The 20,145-nt window shown below is 43.3% G+C and overlaps 1 protein-coding gene across 5 annotated transcripts in view; it reads right to left on the reverse strand.

The window, feature by feature from the left end:
* Positions 1 to 19,583, reverse strand: part of LOC308187791 (uncharacterized protein) — a gene marked incomplete at its 5' end in the record, with an annotated part of 59,219 nt that extends 39,636 nt beyond the window's left edge. For 2 of the 5 annotated variants that reach the window (XR_013944908.1, XR_013944909.1), the window contains one exon: positions 19,551 to 19,583. Coding sequence is in view for 1 of the 5 variants with exons in the window: in XM_080576126.1 (XP_080432252.1) it covers positions 5,238 to 8,291 (3,054 nt within the window). Of the gene's footprint in view, positions 1 to 4,736; positions 8,292 to 18,637; positions 19,226 to 19,550 lie in introns of those variants that run through there. The other 3 variants (XR_013944910.1, XR_013944911.1, XM_080576126.1) reach the window with 2 other exon arrangements.
* Between the last annotated feature and the right edge of the window lie 562 nt (positions 19,584 to 20,145).

A 20,145-nucleotide genomic window follows, 5' to 3' on the forward strand; every position in this document is an offset into this window, starting at 1 on the left:
AAAGGAAAGGAAAGGAAAGGAAAGGAAAGGAAAGGAAAGGAAAGGAAAGGAAAAAAGAAAAGGAAAAAGAAAAGGAAAAAGGAAAAAGGAAAAAGGAAAAGAAAAGAGAAAAAAGAAAAGAGAAAAGAGAAAAGAAAAGAAAAGAAAAGAAAAGAAAAGAAAAGAAAAGAAAAGAAAAGAAAAGAAAAGAAAAGAAAAGAAAAGAAAAGAAAAGAAAAGAAAAGAAAAGAAAAGAAAAGAAAAGAAAAGAAAAGAAAAGAAAAGAAAAGAAAAGAAAAGAAAAGAAAAGAAAAGAAAAGAAAAGAAAAGAAAAGAAAAGAAAAGAAAAGAAAAGAAAAGAAAAGAAAAGAAAAGAAAAGAAAAGAAAAGAAAAGAAAAGAAAAGAAAAGAAAAGAAAAGAAAAGAAAAGAAAAGAAAAAAGAAAAGAAAAGAAAAGAAAACCAATGAAAAGAAAACCAATGAAAAGAAAACCAATGAAAAGTGAAATTACAGCTGAGGAACAGACTGGCTCCTCTAGTATGAAGAAAAACTTCTGGCATATTTGCTGGGCTTCTCAGAGTAACAGAATGACATGTTGTTCTTAACGCAAACATTGTTCTGAGGCTGTTCATTTTCATATTTAGTCATATCACAGCAAAGCTAAGGGAGCGTCAATCATGCTCGGTACATCTGACTGGGTGAGCGCTCCCTTCACAGCTGTATCTGGCAGAATACACTCCTTATTTATTATATTTTTAGTAAGGCATGCTATCTTGTTCATGTGTGAGAAACTGTAATGCATCTTTCACATTTAAAGTGCCCTCTGAAGCTTTCTGCCTCACAACCTCCTGCCTACTTTCACTGTTACCACTAAATTTTTTATATTGTCTTGAGCATCTCTGAAAGAATTGCAAATTCCAGATAGAACATGATTAATTTAGCACTGTCGTCTCCTACAATATAGTGTACAACCGTCCATCCTTCTTTCAGCACAGCTACGTCTTATCTCGGCTCTTAGTGAAAAACTAAATTAAGGCAAAGGCTGAAGTTGTTCATGTGTGCTACTTTTAAAATTAATTTTTGCTGACAGCACCACGGAGTCAAAAGCATGTAGTTGCATTATGAAAGCCAGAACAGAGATTAAAATATATGTGTATTTTTGTTATTCCAGGAAAGAGAGTCTTTTGCTCCTTCTACATTAATCATTTTCCCAAAGGACTCAACAATCCTCTTATTTGGGGAGTAAAAGTCGAACCATCTTTTTCCATTTGCTAAAGATTTCTGCTTCTTACTGTGTTTAACTCCTTGTACACTCTCACTTTACAAGACACAAGCAAAGTTTTGTGATGGGCATTTTGAGTGAGGAAGATGAAGGGCGATTTGGGGACATCAATATTTTTTGCATTGTGTCTCATTTTTAGCAAGTGATTCAAATTGAGAGGAATCCTTGGTTTCTAAAAGCTGAAAATGTTTCAGTTCCACATACTTGAAAGCTTTTTCATCCTAAAATTTTCTTTTAACTTTAAAACTTTTACAATGTTCAGAATTGAAACCAAAAAAAAAGTTAACTGAACTTAATATTTTCTTCAACTTTTTGACTAGTTCAGAATGCAATTCTTCACTCTCATAGCTTGACCTATAACCTTTTCATTGTAGTCTTTAAAACTATGCTAAACCCCATATCTGTATTTATCCAGTTTTATTTTCCTTTCCTCTCCTTGGTATTATCAGGAACAGCTTTTCACCTCTGTGATGCAGAGGTGAAACTGAAGGAAGAACAGTGGGGAAATTAAATGTTTTCAATACTGGAGCTGCTTCTCTAAACCTACATATCACTGTTAAAGCTGGTATGAAGTGCCACAGAGGCAGGCTCTGTCATTCCCTGTTTACTGCTCTGTAAAGCCCAGTGAACTATCTTCACTACTTTCCAGATTACCAGCAAGGTTTAGTTGATGCAACTGAATCAGATCAAAGATGAAGAGAGCAGGGACAAGCTCAGCAGCAGCCTTGCTCATCCAGCATTCCCTTTTAACATGACTAACGTTAGGCAATAGTCTGACTTTTCTCACAGTGACCATACTTGCAACAATTCTTTGCAAAAACTCCGAAGCATGTCTCTTCCAGGATGCTACAGTGAAAACAGGCCTTTGAAAACATGTTTGAAAGCAGAGAATGATGTGCCATCAAGCTGAGCTCCTCAGAATACATGTATCAAAGGGAGCAGTTAGAGCAGTGAGAAGACAGTGTTGTGATGGTTTAACATAACCACGTGGACTCCCCACGTTGCAAGTGCACTTGTCAAGGGAAGTAAAAATTTTATCCAAAGATAGCCCAGTATATTTGTCTCTATATGTAATTCTATTGCATAAAAAAGACTGTAAAGAGTTCTTAGGAAGAACTAAGACGTCAGAATGATACTGATGAATAAGAGCAACATTCTGTATAAATACAAGATCTAGAAAACTAGTTAGTTTTGTTTGTTTGTTTATTTGTTTTTAGCAGAAGGATTTATAATCCTTCAACAAACCGAGCATGACTGAAAATATCACATTGTAAGAAAGGCAAATTTCACAGTGGGATATATCAATAGGAATATACCTTTCAAGATGCATGAATATGTCCTTGACAACCTTGACAGGGTCTCCACTGTAAACTTTGTCCTGGTCTGATTAGGCAAGACAAACAATTTCAAGGCAGACATGGGCTAAATGAGAAAGTTCAGTGAGTTACAAGAATGATGAGATATTTAGACAGCTTTTTGACTTTCAGAATTGGGATTGTTTAGACTGAAGAAGAGTAGCTCAAGGGAAAATGGTATAAATTTCAAAACACATAAATTTCCCTTTCTTAAATTTCTTTTTGAATACAGATAAAAAACTTTTTTCCCACATTCATGTAAACAGTAAAAGGAATGCACTGAAATTAGTAAAAATAGTTTCTTGTTGGATAACAGGTGAAGCTGTCTAATGGATGTTGAAGCACTGGGATAGTTTGTGTGCATCATAGAACACTTCTCATTGCAAAGCAGGTTAAAGAAATGCTCAAGAAATGATGGCAACAGAGTTACCCTGTACTTCAAAAAATGCAATGGACAAGATAACCCCTGCAGGACCCATTCCAATATACTTTTTATTAGATAATAATCAGTCTATGAGATCAGCTGTGCAAGCCAGGTGTTAGTGTGTTTAATACTACTTTGTGTCTTTTTCAATGTGTGCAAGAACAAGTCAAAGGACTGGAAAAAGTCTACTGAAAGAAGGCTTATAATGTTATTATGGATGAGATTCTCTCATACTTTGCTTTAAAATACACATCAATGTCCCTGCCTCTAATGGGTAAAACCAGGAACTCACTAAGAAAAGTTTCCCCAAGAAAAAAAGGTTTTACCACGTATTCCAACCATAAGATGATACATGCAGAGAAGAATTACTCAGTAGTAGAGGTCTCCAATTCTTTAGAAAGATTTGAACAAAGGATATATGTAGCTTGAAGCAAGTGAGAGAGTAAAAGCCCTCTTCTGATAGATGACCATTTCCACACAGCCAGTTGGCTGCTGATGACATCCATGCATGGATTTCTTCCAGATGTAAACATAAAGAAAGAAACAATTTGAGCCTAAATTATTAGGGATAAAACCTTTCATTATGTAGGTATGGAGCAAGAGGTACGTAACTCACGTTGATCTCTGTGACAACTGGAATATATTGGAAATAGACAGAAATCAAAACATAAGGCAGAAAAACATTTTGTAAGAAGCCTGAGGTTCTTAGCAATTAACCTTTGGGAATTCTCTTAATGATACATCCTTTTTCAGAGTTCAGATCTCAAGGGAAGAATGAAAACACTTATTGTAGGGAAAGCTCACCAACATAATCAGAACATCAGAGATCTCATTCAAGTAATTCCGTTAGAAGTATGATTGGAAACTATAGCTTTTCCTGAGGATTTTTTTTTCTTTTATTAACTAATATCTACAAAAAATATTGGATTGTTTTGTAATGGTTTTACCAGTATGCCAACATATCAAAATGATTTAGGACCCTAACTTTCATCTTCAATTACAGTGAAGCAATAATTAAGAATAAAAATATTCTCAGCTCTTTATTAGCTTACCAGGCAACACGTTATATCTTCTCAATTAAGAATCAGAGGTGCAATCAAGTGATATGCTTATGGGAAGAAATTTTTTATTGTAGTTAGGATTTAGGAGATCTGTTTCAGTTAGTTTTACCTCCAAATCAATGGTAAGACTTTAAGAAGTACATAATGAAACTTAAGGGCCCACTTAATTTTCACGTGTCTATGGGGCCATTTTTCATGAGAAAAAAAGACTTGCATAATTACTTGGAATAACTGTGTTGTTGCAGTGATTATAGTTTTCATGTAGGATGTGTAACTACTATGAAAAAGAGAAGGGATTTAAAAAATGAAATCACAGCAAAATTAATGGGGTAAGTGTCAATGGCAGATAATTCGGTCTACCAAATTTAAAAAAAAAAAAAAAAAAAAAAAAAAAAAAGTTGTGGTTTAACCCGGCTGGCAGCTAAACACCACACAGCCGTTCGCTCACCCTCCCCCCTCCCTCTCTGGGATGGGGGGGAGAGAAACGGGAAAGTGAAGCCTGTGAGTTGAGATAAAGACAGTTTATTAAGACAGGAAAATAATAATAACAATAATAATAATAATAGTGATAATGGTAATAGTATTAACAATAATAATGTGTAAGAAAACAAGTGATGCACAATGCAATTGCTCACCACCCGCTGACCGATGCCCAGCCTATTCCCGAGCAGCCGGCCCCCCCACCCCGGCCAGCCACCCCTATATATTGTTTAGCATGACGTCAGATGGTATGGAATACCCCTTTGGCCAGTTTGGGTCAGCTGTCCTGGGTCTGTCCCCTCCCAGCTCCTGCTGCACCCCCAGCCTGCTCGCTGGCAGGACAGAGCAAGAAGCCGAAAAGTCCTTGGCCTGGTGTAAACACTGCTCTGCAACAATTAAAACATCAGCATGTTATCAGCGCTCTTCTCATCCTAATCCAAAACATAGCACCCTACCAGCTACTATGAGCTACTTAACTCTGTCCTAACTGGAACCAGGACAGATATCCACCCCTTATTCCATACCATTTATGTCATGCTCAGGTTACACTCTGTCCAATACATTCTAATTAATCACCATTTTCATCTATGATATATAGCAATCATGGTAGTGATGACATACATTATTATATAATAATTAACATACTACAATTCAACTCATGGGCTATTCTCACCCAGTATCAAATCCCCTTGAGGTACACACCGGACCTCCCCATTCTTTTGCATTACCCACCAAGTGCATCCAGGTCCCTGAGCAAAAGCAATTCCACGAATGGGTTTGCCTTTTCCTGAGGCAGGAGTAGCCCAGACTGTTTTACCCAGCATGTTTCTTACGTGCACTACAGGAACTTTATCCCCTTCTACAGTGCGTAACAGGTTTGATTGGGCAGGTCCAGCTCGGTTGGCAGATCCCCTGGTATTGACTAACCAGGTGGCCTTTGCCAAATGTGTATCCCAATTTTTGAATGTCCCAGCACCCATTGCTTTCAGTGTAGTCTTCAACAGTCCATTGTATCGTTCAACTTTTCCAGAGGCTGGTGCATGATAGGGGATGTGATACACCCACTCAATACCATGTTCTTTGGCCCAAGTGTCTATAAGGTTGTTTCGGAAATGAGTCCCGTTGTCTGACTCAATTCTCTCTGGGGTGCCATGTCGCCATAAGACTTGCTTTTCAAGGCCCAGGATAGTGTTCCGGGCGGTGGCATGGGGCACAGGATATGTTTCCAGCCATCCGGTGGTTGCTTCCACCATTGTAAGTACGTGGCGCTTGCCGTTGCGGGTTTGAGGGAGTGTGATGTAATCAATCTGCCAGGCCTCTCCATATTTATATTTCAGCCATCGTCCTCCATACCAAAGAGGTTTTGACCGTTTGGCTTGCTTGATTGCAGCACATGTTTCACAGTCATGAATAACCTGTGCTATAGTGTCCATGGTCAGGTCCACCCCTCGATCACGAGCCCATCTGTAGGTTGCATCTCTACCTTGATGGCCTGAGGTGTCATGGGCCCATCGGGCTATAAATAATTCACCTTTATGTTGCCAGTCCAGGTCCACCTGAGCCACTTCAATCTTAGCAGCCTGATCCACCTGCTGGTTGTTTTGGTGTTCTTCAGTAGCCCGATTCTTGGGCACATGAGCATCTACATGGCGTACCTTTACAACCAGGTTCTCTACCCGGGCAGCAATATCTTGCCACAATGCCGCAGCCCAGATGGGCTTGCCCCTGCGCTGCCAGTTGTTCTGCTTCCATTGCTGTAACCACCCCCACAGGGCATTTGCTACCATCCATGAATCAGTATAGAGATAGAGAACTGGCCACTTTTCTCGTTCAGCAATATCTAAAGCCAGCTGAATGGCTTTTACTTCTGCAAACTGACTCGATTCACCTTCTCCCTCAGCAGCTTCTGCAACTCGTCGTGTAGGACTCCATACAGCAGCTTTCCATCTCCGATGCTTTCCCACAATACGACAGGACCCGTCAGTGAACAAGGCATATTTCTTCTCATTTTCCGGTAGCTTGTTGTACAGGGGGGCTTCTTCAGCACGAACCACCTCCTCCTCTGGTGATATCCCAAAGTATTTGCCTTCTGGCCAGTCCATAATCACCTCCAAGATTCCTGGGCGACTGGGGTTTCCTATTCGAGCCCGCTGAGTAATCAGTGCAACCCACTTGCTCCATGTAGCATCAGTTGCATGATGCGTAGAGGGGACCCTTCCTTTGAACATCCAGCCTAGTACCGGCAGTCGGGGTGCCAGGAGGAGCTGCGCTTCAGTACCGACCACTTCCGAAGCAGATCGAACTCCTTCATATGCTGCCAATATCTCCTTTTCAGTTGGAGTATAGCGGGCTTCAGATCCTCTGTATCCCCGACTCCAAAACCCCAGGGGTCGACCTCGAGTTTCCCCAGGTTCTTTCTGCCAGAGGCTCCAGGTGGGACCATTCTCTCCGGCTGCGGTGTAGAGCACATTCTTTACATCTGGTCCTGTTCGGACTGGCCCGAGGGCTACTGCATGAACTATTTCCTGCTTAATTTGTTCAAAGGCTTGTCGTTGCTCAGGGCCCCATTCAAAAGCATTCTTCTTACGGGTTACTTGGTAGAGCGGGTTTACAATCAGACTGTAATTTGGAATATGCATTCTCCAAAACCCCACGACACCTAGGAAAGTTTGTGTTTCTTTTTTGCTAGTTGGTGGAGACATAGCTGTTATTTTGTTGATCACATCCATTGGGATTTGACGGCGTCCATCTTGCCATTTTATTCCTAAAAACTGGATCTCTCGTGCAGGTCCTTTAACTTTATTCTGTTTTATGGCAAAACCGGCCTTCAGAAGGATTTGGACTATTTTCTTCCCTTTCTCGAAAACTTCTTCTGCAGTGTCACCCCACACAATGATGTCATCGATGTACTGCAGGTGTTCAGGAGCTTCCCCCTGCTCCAGCGCAGACTGGATCAGTCCATGGCAAATGGTAGGGCTGTGTTTCCACCCCTGGGGCAGCCGATTCCAAGTATATTGGACTCCCCTCCAAGTGAAAGCAAACTGTGGCCTGCACTGTGCTGCTAGAGGGATGGAGAAAAATGCATTAGCGATATCAATTGTGGCATACCACTTGGCTGCCTTTGATTCCAGTTCATACTGGAGTTCTAGCATGTCCGGCACTGCAGCACTCAGTGGTGGCGTGACTTCGTTCAGGCCACGATAGTCCACTGTTAGTCTCCACTCACCATTAGACTTTCGCACTGGCCATATGGGACTATTAAAAGGTGAATGAGTCTTGCTGATCACTCCTTGGCTCTCCAGTTGACGAATTAGCTTATGGATGGGACTCAGGGAGTCTCGGTTGGTGCGATATTGCCGCCGGTGCACAGTTGTGGTAGCGATCGGCACTTGCTGTTCTTCAACCCTCAGCAACCCCACAACAGAAGGGTCCTCTGAGAGACCAGGCAAGGTAGACAACTGTTTAATGTCCTCTGTCTCCAAAGCAGCTATGCCAAAAGCCCAGCGGAACCCTTTTGGGTCCTTGAAATATCCTCTTCTAAGATAGTCTATGCCAAGGATGCACGGAGCATCTGGGCCAGTCACAATACGGTGCTTTTGCCACTCATTACCGGTTAGACTCACTTCAGCCTCCAATACAGTTAACTGCTGGGATCCCCCCGTCACACCATAAATACAGATGGGCTCTGGCCCTTTATAGCTTGATGGCATTAGAGTACATTGTGCACCGGTGTCTACCAAAGCCTTATACTTCTGTGCGTCTGACGTGCCAGGCCATCGAATCCACACAGTCCAATAAACTCGATTGTCCCTTTCCTCCCCCTGGCTGGAGGCAGGGCCCCTCTAGTCCTGGTCAGAATCTTCATTTCTGTGTTTAAAGGACTGCCTGCTGGAAGTTGGAGCAGCAAACCTTTCAGAGAACTCCTTTTTCCCAATTGTTTTCCTTTGCAATTCACGTACCCGTGCCTCTAGGGTCGCAGTAGATTTTCCATCCCATTTTCTCATGTCCTCTCCATGGTCACGTAGGTAAAACCACAGGGTGGCGCGGTGTGTGTGCCCACCATATTGTCTTCCTTGCATAGATGAACGTTTACCCCTAATAGCTGAGACACTGGTTTGTACAGGTGGGGAGGAAAATAAACTCTCTTTAAGTTGGTGGATCTCTTCAGAAAGTTTCTCCAAGGTATTCTCTTTTAGCTGGTGAACACTAGTTCGTTCAGGTGAAGGGGAAGATAATCTTTCTTCAAGTTGGTGGATCTTTTCAGAAAGTTTCTCCAAAGCATTCTCTTTTAGCTGGTGGACACTGGTTCGTTCAGGTGAAGGGGAAGATAATCTTTCTTCAAGTTGGTGAATCTTTTCAGAAAGTTTCTCCAAAGCATTCTCTTTTAGCTGGTGGACACTGGTTCGTTCAGGTGGAGGGGAAGATAAATTCTCTTTAAGTTGGTGGACCTCTTCAGAGAGTTTCTCCACAGCTGAGACACAGGCCTTTAGGGAAGAGGAGAGATTTCCTTCGTACTGCCGGAGTATTTTAGTCACTTCATTCACTGTGGGATTCTCCTCCGTTTTCCAGGTTAGTATTGCCAATGAGTTGGCATATGATGATGGGGCACTCCGTACAAACTTCCGCCACATGGGTGGTGTACACTGGACTGCATCTGGATCTGTGGATGTTTGTGCGTCATCTAGGTCCTTATAAATTACTTCCCGTACGGCCAATTCCCTCAGGTACTGAATTCCCTTCTCCATGGTGGTCCATTTGCTTGGTAAACATACAAGTTCTTCCTTGAAGAGATACCTTTCCTTCACAGCTGACAGGAGACGCCTCCAGAGGCTGCGAGATTGTGCTCCATCTCCAATTGCTTTGTCAATGCATGCGTCCCTAGCAAGGGATCCCAGCCGCCTGGCTTCCTTGCCCTCCAATTCCACATAATTGGCTCCCGTGTCCCAGCACCGGAGCAGCCAGGTGACAAGCTGCTCGCCTATACAGCGACCAAAATCTTTTCGCACATCTCGTAGCTCACGCTGGTATAGAGTCCGGGTAATTACTGTTGATTTTCCGACATCCTCATCCTCATCTTCAGTCTCCTGCACCTTTGATGGCTGGTATGGAGTCCGGGTAGTTACTGTTGATTTTTCGCCATCCTCATCCTCATCTTCAGTCTCCTGCACCTTTGATGGCCCAGCCTCGTCTTCACTTCGCCCAGACTTAGCAGAAGACTGTCTGCGTTTTAAACGACCTGAGCCTCTATACCATTTTTTCACCTTGTCTACAGGGGCAACTTGCACTGCTACAGCTCGTTTCTCTGACCCAGACACAGGGTCTGCCACAGGGCTTGGAATACACTCTGCGGGGTCAACTTGCACTGCTACAGCTCGTTTCTCTGACCCAGACACAGGGTCTGCCACAGGGGTTGGGATACCCTCTGCGGGGTCAACTTGCACTGCTACAGCTCGTTTCTCTGACCCAGCCACAGGAGTGGGAGCAGCTGCACGAGCTGGGGCAGCTGCAGGAGCTGGGGCAGCTGCAGGAGCTGGAGCGGCTGCAGGGGCTGGAGCTGGAGCGGCTGCAGGAGCTGGAGCTGGAGCGGCTGCAGGAGCCGGAACGGCTGCAGGAGCTGGAGCTGGAGCAGCTGCAGGAGCTGGAGCGGCTGCAGGAGCTGGAGCTGGAGCAGCTGCAGGAGCTGGAGCGGCTGCAGGAGCTGGAGCTGGAGTAGCTGCAGGAGCTGGAGCTGGAGCGGCTGCAGGAGCTGGAGCGGCTGCAGGAGCTGGAACTGGAACGGCTGCAGGAGCTGGAGCTGGAGTAGCTGCAGGAGCTGGAACTGGAGCGGCTGCAGGAGCTGGAGCTGGAGCGGCTGCAGGAGCTGGAGCTGGAGTAGCTGCAGGAGCTGGAACTGGAGCGGCTGCAGGAGCTGGAGCTGGAGCTGGAGCGGCTGCAGGAGCTGGAGCTGGAGTAGCTGCAGGAGCTGGAACTGGAGCGGCTGCAGGAGCTGGAACTGGAATGGCTGCAGGAGCAGGAGCGGCTGCAGGAGCTGGAGCTAGGTTGCTAATAACATCAATTGCAGCTCGATAGGCACAAGCCAGACCCCAGCACGCTACAGTGATTTGTGTCACTTTGGAACTGCCAGAGTCATGACACCTTTTTTTCAAGCATTCTGCCAGCTTTTTAGGATTTTGCAGTTGTTCAGGGGTGAATGTCCAAAACACTGGAGGTGACCACTGCTCTAGAAACCTGCCCATATCCTCCCACACTCCCTGCCACTCGCAACTATCCCGCCTCAAGACAGATCTCCGGATGAGATTCCTAAGTAGTTGTTTAACCCTCCACAAAATCTGAAGCGCATTCAGGAGACATAACAACAAGAGCAGGCTGGTCTGAGTATCCCAAGGATATTCAACATCTCGGAGAACCACCGTAACTAACTCGGGGGATAAGAGGGTGGTGGTGAAGGAGAAAGGGAGAGTGAACAGGTAGGGAAACATGTCTTCCCCTGTCCCCTTCACAGATTGGCTCCCTAACGAAAACAGGCAATAGGTGTAATTGCTAATAGTTTCCGAGATATGGGTTCCAAAGTATAGAGTCGACGTCAGTGCTGAGTACAAATACCAGGTTAAAGTCGTGACCAGATATTTCATCATTTCATAAGCCATTGTTACACCGCACAGTACCATAACAATCTTAAACCAGGGCCCGGAAAGGATAAACAGTGCAACAGGGAGCACATACAGAAAGTAACGCACCATAAAACTCAATTTGGAATACAGGTACAGCAGACTGGAGATTAAGGCAATCAACATCGTGACTAGCAACTATTAAGCAGGTCCAATACTTATACCAATTTTAGTTTAACACACTCTGGTCAGATTTGTCGATATCTCAACCCTTCGGGCCCCACGTTGGGCGCCAAAAAGACTGTTGTGGTTTAACCCGGCTGGCAGCTAAACACCACACAGCCGTTCGCTCACCCTCCCCCCTCCCTCTCTGGGATGGGGGGGAGAGAAACGGGAAAGTGAAGCCTGTGAGTTGAGATAAAGACAGTTTATTAAGACAGGAAAATAATAATAACAATAATAATAATAATAGTGATAATGGTAATAGTATTAACAATAATAATGTGTAAGAAAACAAGTGATGCACAATGCAATTGCTCACCACCCGCTGACCGATGCCCAGCCTATTCCCGAGCAGCCGGCCCCCCCACCCCGGCCAGCCACCCCTATATATTGTTTAGCATGACGTCAGATGGTATGGAATACCCCTTTGGCCAGTTTGGGTCAGCTGTCCTGGGTCTGTCCCCTCCCAGCTCCTGCTGCACCCCCAGCCTGCTCGCTGGCAGGACAGAGCAAGAAGCCGAAAAGTCCTTGGCCTGGTGTAAACACTGCTCTGCAACAATTAAAACATCAGCATGTTATCAGCGCTCTTCTCATCCTAATCCAAAACATAGCACCCTACCAGCTACTATGAGCTACTTAACTCTGTCCTAACTGGAACCAGGACAAAGAGATTCAAGGAAATACAAAAGCTTTTTGTTTCTCTTCAGGCTAAAAAAAAAAAAAAGAAAAAAAAGAAAAACAATAAATTTCCTTTCAGGTAAACTTGAAAAGATTTTTGACTGAAAAGGTTCAAATTAAGAAACCAAAATATCTCATCTTGAAAACACTGAAATGAAAACTTCTCACTTGATCATTTATTTACTGACTGCCTCATTTTTCTGTTTATTTGCATCACAGCTATTTGCCAAATTCAGAAAGAGCTACGTTTTATGTTGAACTACATTTTTGCTGGTGTTTTGCAAAGCCACAGCTTAAGGTAACTTATTTCTGAATAACTGGCCATACATTTGTTAACACTAATGTGCACTGTTTTCATTACCTCACAAAAAACTTTGGCCATCAATTTCCTTGAAAAGAGCAGCTTTAAATATAGCTCCCCTGAAAGTCGATAAGACTTAAAGAAACTGTCACTTCATCATTTTAGTAAATTGCCCTCAGATCTCCTACTCCAACACATACATGTGTGTACGGATTTCTCTATACTGCATATATTATAAATAAATTAATATTTAAGCAGTATGATGAAAAAGCAAAAATAAAAGGAAATTCTGAGATTTGAGTATCATAAATTTCACCTTTAAAAAGAATGAAATACACAAATGAGAACTGCTATCACAAGCACCTCAGTGTTAACTTCTAGGGTGCCAGATTAATTTTAAAATAGCTTTCTACAACCCTCTGCCCACATTCCTATTCTTCTCCCCCAATAAACAACTATGCAAGAGAAATAGCAGCAGTTTACCACTGAGTTGGTGATTCCATGAACTCTAAATAAAATATTATAAATGGCAAATTGTCTGGAGTGAAATAAGAGTGGTATTTGCACATTTTTCTGCTTGGCTGAGCTCATATTGTTTCTTTGGGAATAAGCTATCAGTTTTTAACATTTCCTTTTCCTTATTCCCCTAGCACAGCATCACTCATCTTTTACATTTTCTGCTGTTTTATCTCCGTGAGAAAGAGGTGTAAGTTAAGTTTGCTCTTGGGATAGAGATGTGTAAGAAGCAAAAATTCCAAACTTCTCATTAACGGCTGGAGGCAACCAAGGATCCTCTTTGTCCCAAGACTAAAGGACTGTTGCATTCTAAGCATTGCTTTCAGGCTCTTAGAGTTTGCACCAGAAGCCTATTGGCATCAAATAGGTTATTTGAAAGGCAAAGATTACACCATTTCCCCACCCTTCACTTGAATCCCTGAAGAGGTTCCTTACTGTTTGTGGAAGAGCAGATTGCCACCTCTTTCACTGTGCTTATCTTCTCCCTTGTGGTGCTGTTCTTACCTACTGTCCTGTAGCTCAGCCAAAATGACTTGGTACCTCCTACATTTCCAGAATCCTTCCACTCATGTCTTCCTTTCTGATAATAATGGCTTTCTTTTTTTTTTTTTGGATAACACAGGCACAGAGGAAAAGGTGTTTTAGAGGAGGTGGCATTTTGTCTCAGCAGAATGAGGGGATGGTATCCTGCAAGGAGCAGGGCGTCATGTCACTTGGGAAGGCCACTACACCTTTTTCTCTTTTGCTCATTCCCTTATATACTTTCACAAGGTTTTTCTTTGCAGCCATTTCACATGACTAGTACAGCAAGACAGGAAGGGCAAAGACTTACGGTTACTTTCCAAGTTCCTTCTGTCAGTACAAGTTTCATTTGCAATGGGAGATGTGAGAGGCCGCAGTTTTTTGGCCTCTTCCACCTTTCAGTGAGTCCATTCACACACTGGAAAAAGTACCTGGTGTTTTCAGGCTCAGGGATGGCAGCAGAGATATTTAGGCAGAAGCAGATCAGGTCTCAGCATATTTCTAGCACAGCAAAATGTCAGAGGAGGACTTCTTTGGTTGAATTTCAAACACAGAGACTGTGATTCTCACGCAAGGCACCATCCCTCAGTCTGAGCAACTGGAAAATAGTACATGGAGATGATTTTGCTTGGCTCATATTTTAAAAATGAGTCTGTGTGTAATAGCTTTCAACTTGCTGCTGGTAGAAATGCAGGGGCCCTGAGGGGATAGAAAGGAGAAATGAAAACCACAGACTGGAGGTGCTGTGCCAGGAGAGGGTACCCCTTCTTGACATGGGTCCATTATCACTGAAGCAGGCTCTGAAAACCATCATTTCACTCCAAGCAGCAAAACATCATGTTTGCACTGACTTCTTCACTTTATCCAGTGCTGCAGGAACACCCTGTTCCTTTTCACTATCTACCAGAGGCTGTGAGCGAGAGTGTCAGGATTTTGGCTGATGGTCCCTGTGAGAAGCATGTGATAGAACAGCAACCACCTCATTTCCAAGTGACCTATCCTTGCAGCTAAGGAGCTACTCCACATTTTCTGAAACTGTCCCTCCAAAAAGTATGTTTGGCATCTTTTGTATGATCTGAAGGAAATGCAAGTTAGGTACTTTCCTATTATTCCCCTGGCAATTGTTCAGAAATGTGTTTCTCTCCCGAACTTTGAACAGAAGGAGAACACGATAAGATTTTTATATTAAAATGCAGTCACAAAAAGAAATCATTTATGAAATATTATACAGTAGACACTTTCTTTCACCTGGAGAAGTTCAAGCCATCTTGTTTCAGCTGGCTGTATGCTCTCAGAATGGGAGAATGTTAGAGGTTTAACCATAATGTAATTGTAAGATTGTTTAAAATCATGGTAAATGGTACTGCCTTTGGTACTGCCTGTTAGACTGAGAGGACCACTACTACATGTAGAAAGATTTTCCTTGTTACTAAAGAAATGTCACTGCCTTACATTTGGCCCCCTGAACCACATATGCGCATTAAGTGCACAGTGTTTCTGTCCTCCAATGGAGTGTACCTAAAGTCTTGGTACAGTCAGTAGAGAAAAGCAGGTGATTTGAGGCCCTCTAGATAAATACTCTATGCATTTAGCTTGGGCACCTAATTTAGGTGAAGAGTTTCTTTCAGCAGAGCCTTCATCTGTTTTTTTCCTACTGACTAGATATGGAACTTCTGCACCCTTGAAGTCCTCCTTCCCCAAGCACTTACAATTTGGGTGAAAATCAGACATTCCAGTTCAGCAGATCAGATCCTCATACTTTACCTCCTGCAGCATGCATGTAACAGTTCTGGAGCTGTCACTTCCAGGTGCAGTAAAAAGCAGGGGAGCTTAACATCTATGGACCGCCCCATCCCACTGGACCCAAAGGCCACCTGTGCTGGCAACCTGCTGATTCTGCTTCTGATTTGTGGACAGTCTTCCGAGGCCTGTTTCTAAAATGAAGCAAAAATTCCAATCTAGCATTCTAGCTATTTTAAATTTCTTCCTCTTTCTTGCCTTTGCAAACCAAATTAAAATGCTATTCAAATACCACCTAAGCATTATGTTATACTGGTGAGGCAGTTAATCATCATGTCTTCTAAAAGGTGATTTGTGAAAGAAAAGATGTCAGCTAACATTTCTTCACAAAGCAGAGATACAACCCTGATTAGACACAATGGCCCCACTGCCATCAACATACACCAGCTTCATTCCCAGTCTCCCGTCACTACGTCACTATGTAGCGTGTACTGTGTACATTAACAAGTAAATACTGCCTTTATAGTCTTACCCTGCAAACAGAATAAAAGCATTTTTTCTTTGTGCATAGTAAGTATTTCCCAAGCCAAAGTGACCCAGAGAGGAAGGGTCAAGCATGACCTTGTGATTTCCTGAGCACTCATGAACCCCCACACAGAAGATATTCTGAACAGCCAGCAGTGAGAAAACCTTCAAATGGAAGATACATTTAACAAAACATTTACATTCAAACATACACCTCATTCTGTAGGAAACCTATTTCTTTTTTGATAATTCCTAATAGGTCAGGTCATTATTAAAAAAAAAAAAAAGGAACAATGAACTGACTATGTTTGCAAAGAAACTCATGAAAGACTAGAGCTGAAAGCTTAAAAGCCATGAAGGAAGCACAAGCACCTCTTTTTTTTTTTTTCTTGTGTGTGTGTGTGTGTGTATACGAAAACCCCTCATGATTTGTATGCCACTCTTACACTTTTATTTGCTTGCTTGAAATACTCAGATTGCCAATGCAGTTTCATTGATCTTTTCTCATGCTACTTCTTAATTAGATTAAATGGAGGACAAAGTACTTTACTTTGTTGCTGTTAAAGTACAGGAGAGAGGGACTTCAGTGAGACTTCATTCAAAGGAGGTACTGATCATCCACAATTCCTTTCTTTAGAAGAAAGTTCAAACTCTTGCTAGCACATTTCTAGATCAGGTCCTATTTTTCTAGGAAAATATGAAAAACATTGGATCTTAAATGAAATCTCTCACAATTTTCTGCAGTTTCACCTGTAGGAGTCAAGGGACTTCAGATAGCACAGGTATGAGTAAGATTAAGGTATGGCCTCCTTGTTATGGCAATAATTTTAGAGTGATCAAAAAATCTATCCTCAATTTACAATGCTCAGGGATGAAAACACACCACAGCTAAACAAATTATGAATTTAAAATAAAAGGCTGCCATACTATAACAATACTACACAATATCAGACACAGCAGCTTAGCAAACAGATTCAGTCCTCCACAGGCTTTTTGCCTCTTTCTTTTTGAATTCTTAAGGCATTCTTCACAGAGTTTTATGTGCTTTCTCTCCGTATCTGCTACCAATGAAGTGTTCCACCAGTGGTGAAAGGAAGAGGGGAAGAAAATACGATGAAAAGGGCTCAAGGGTTCAGACAAGGACAGGGAGATAACTCACCCATCACCATCATAATCAAAACAGACTCAGCATAGGGAGATTAATATAATTTATTGCCTAATACTAACAGACTAGAAAAGTAAGAAACTGAAAGCAAACCACAAACACCTTCCCCTCATCCACCCTCTTCTACTTAATCCCTCCAAGGGGTGCAGGGCAATGAGGAATGGGGGCTGCGGTCAGTCCTTAACACTTCGTCTCCGCTTCTCCTTCAGGGTCACTCTTTGCCCCTGCTCCACGCGGGGTCCCTCCCACGGGATGCCGTCCTTCCCGAACTGAGCCTGCGGGGGCTGCCCACAGGCAGCAGCTCTTCAAGAACTGCTCCCACACGGCTCCGTACCACGGGGTCCATCCCCCAGGAGCAAACTGCTCCAGCACGGGTCCCCCACGGGCGGCAGCTCCCCCCAGACCCCTGCTCCTGCGTGGGCTCCTCTCCACGGGCTGCAGCTCCGGCCCGGGGCCTGCTCCTGCGGGGGCTCTCCATGGGCCGCAGCCTCCTCCAGGCCACATCCACCTGCTCCACCGGGGGCTCCTCCACGGGCTGCAGCATGGAGATCTGCTCCGTGTGGGACCCATGGGCTGCAGGGGGACAGCCTGCTCCACCAGGGGCCTCTCCAAGGCCGCAGGGGAAGTGCTGCTGTGTGCCTGGAGCACCTCCTGTCCTCCTGCTGCACTGACCTTGGGGTCTGCAGGGCTGGTTCTCGCACATTTTCTCACTACTCTCTCCCAGCTACTGTTGCATGGCATTTCTTCCCTTTCTTAAATCTGCTCTGCCAGAGGCTAAACCAGTGCCACTCACTGATTCGGCTCTGTCCAGCAGCGGGTCACTTCTGTAGCTGTCTGGAGCTGACTCTGATCTGACATGGGGCAGCTGCTGGGCTCTGCTAACAACAGCAACCCCTGATAAGGTCTCCCCTGAGGCTTCTTTTCTCCGAGCTAAACAACTGTAGTTCCCTCAGCCACTACTCCTAAGACCTGTTCTCTAGACCCTTCACCAGCTTCGTTGTCCTTCTCTGGACACACTCCAGCACCTCGATATCCCTTTTGTAGTGAGAGGCCCAAAACTGAACACAGAATTCCAGGTATAGCCTCACCAGAGCTGAGGGTCCTCTTAAGAGCCTCTGAGTGCTACCCCTGCAGCCTCTCCATTCTACCAAACCTTGCCATATAAACCCCATACATTGACAAAGATCTTTCATTCTTCCCTCTCAAGCTGTTGATGTTTTTGCCCCAGTTTCACCAAAAGAAAGCTTGCAGTGTACTTTGCATCAGTAGGTGGATTCTGTTTTCTACAAAAAGAACCCTTTTAACTGAAGATAGTATTACTATTTCCTCCTTAGCCTTATGTCCATCACTCAATCAGAAATGAAAGGGACCAAAGGAAGTTATTGCCAAACATTTAACATGTAGATTTTCCTCTATTTTTTTTCCTCTATTCCTCTATTTAATGCAAAATCACCAGACAATAGTTCTTAAAAGGTCAGAATTTGTACATCTGTTTTGAGTCTCAGTAGAGAGGGTTCAGTAGATAAAAGAGCAGTTACCTGGGCGGTTATTTAGCTTTGCAGGCTCATTAATCAAGTAAGACAAACCTCATTCAACAAACAGGTGTTTAATTGAATAGGCTTTTTCATCCATCCAATTTATGTTAAAATACCCTGTGCTAATTAGTTCACAGTTACTCCCAAGTTGATTTACAATCAATTCATGTTCTTCACAAACATTGATGATGTTTTTACTTGAGAAATACACAACAAATAACTAATTCTAGTGCTTTGAACTGACCTAAAATATTGTCAGGATGCTGTAAATGCTGAGCCAAAACACTGATCATGTAATGACCAAAGAGAGCAGGAACACTTGGAACAATTGCTGCTGTTTCATTTGGAGACATCAGAACGTCCTGCTGCATTGATCCCTCTGATATCATGAAGAGTTTGTAGCAGGTGGGAAGGAAACTAATTTGGAAGGCCTTTAGAAAGAACAGGAATCAAAATGGAATTTGAGATGAAGGATGAACATGAGCATAGCCTTCAGCACATAAGTCAGAAAGCAGCTTTGAAGGGACAAACATCATTATGGAAGGCACCGAATAGACTGAACTTTAGCCATCAAAGACCAAAGAAAGCTTGGCATGTATATAAAGGACATATCAAGTGACTAGCTTGTAGACATTTACACTGGAGGTAAGAGCCCTTGCAGACAGATTTCCTTCACCTTCTCCAAACCCTCATCTCACAAGCTGTGTTCTCCCTTTTTGGTTCTGGGAAGGTTGCTATGTGATCCACTGTGAAAAATATTATCCATGACAGGATATCTCTCATCTCAGAGATTTTAAAGCAAAGTCAATCAGCTGCTAAGAGAAAGGTCTGCTGTGAGTATGTTCTGGTTTTGGAGGCTGCATAGGTGAGAATTATTTTTTTACTGAAAATTATTTCCCACTGAACAGAAAATAAGTCTCTGTTGTGGTTTAACCCGGCTGGCAGCTAAACACCACACAGCCGTTCGCTCACCCTCCCCCCTCCCTCTCTGGGATGGGGGAGAGAAACGGGAAAGTGAAGCCGGTAAGTTGAGATAAAGACAGTTTATTAAGACAGGAATATAATAATAACAATAATAATAATAATAGTGATAGTGATAATAGTATTAATAATAATAATGTGTAAGAAAACAAGTGATGCACAATGGAATTGCTCACCACCCGCTGACCGATGCCCAGCCTATCCCCGAGCAGCCGGCCCCCCACCCCGGCCAGCCACCCCTATATATTGTTTAGCATGACGTCAGATGGTATGGAATACCCCTTTGGCCAGTTTGGGTCAGCTGTCCTGGGTCTGTCCCCTCCCAGCTCCTGCTGCACCCCTAGCCTGCTCGCTGGCAGGACAGAGCGAGAAGCTGAAAAGTCCTTGGCCTGGTGTAAACACTGCTCTGCAACAATTAAAACATCAGCATGTTATCAGCGCTCTTCTCATCCTAATCCAAAACATAGCAACCTACCAGCTACTAGGAGGGAAATTAACTCTGTCCTAACTGGAACCAGGACAGTCTCCCAATACTTTCTTTAAATTTGATTTGGAGCAAAAACATATGGGAAGGAACGATTAAGTTATATGGTGATAACCTGATCATAAATTTCTTAGCAATACTATCTTTTTGAACCTTGATTCCTGTTGGTATTTAAGATGTCAGCCTATGATTTAAACATGATAGAAAAATCCGTAGGTGGAGAATTAATCAATTTCCTAATTGTTGGACTGACACCAGACTCTCAGATATGTAACAACTACCTTTAG

This window comes from Anser brachyrhynchus, assembly GCF_964034855.1.
Source record: "Anser brachyrhynchus genome assembly, chromosome: 1".
Classification (NCBI taxonomy): Eukaryota; Metazoa; Chordata; class Aves; order Anseriformes; family Anatidae; genus Anser; species Anser brachyrhynchus.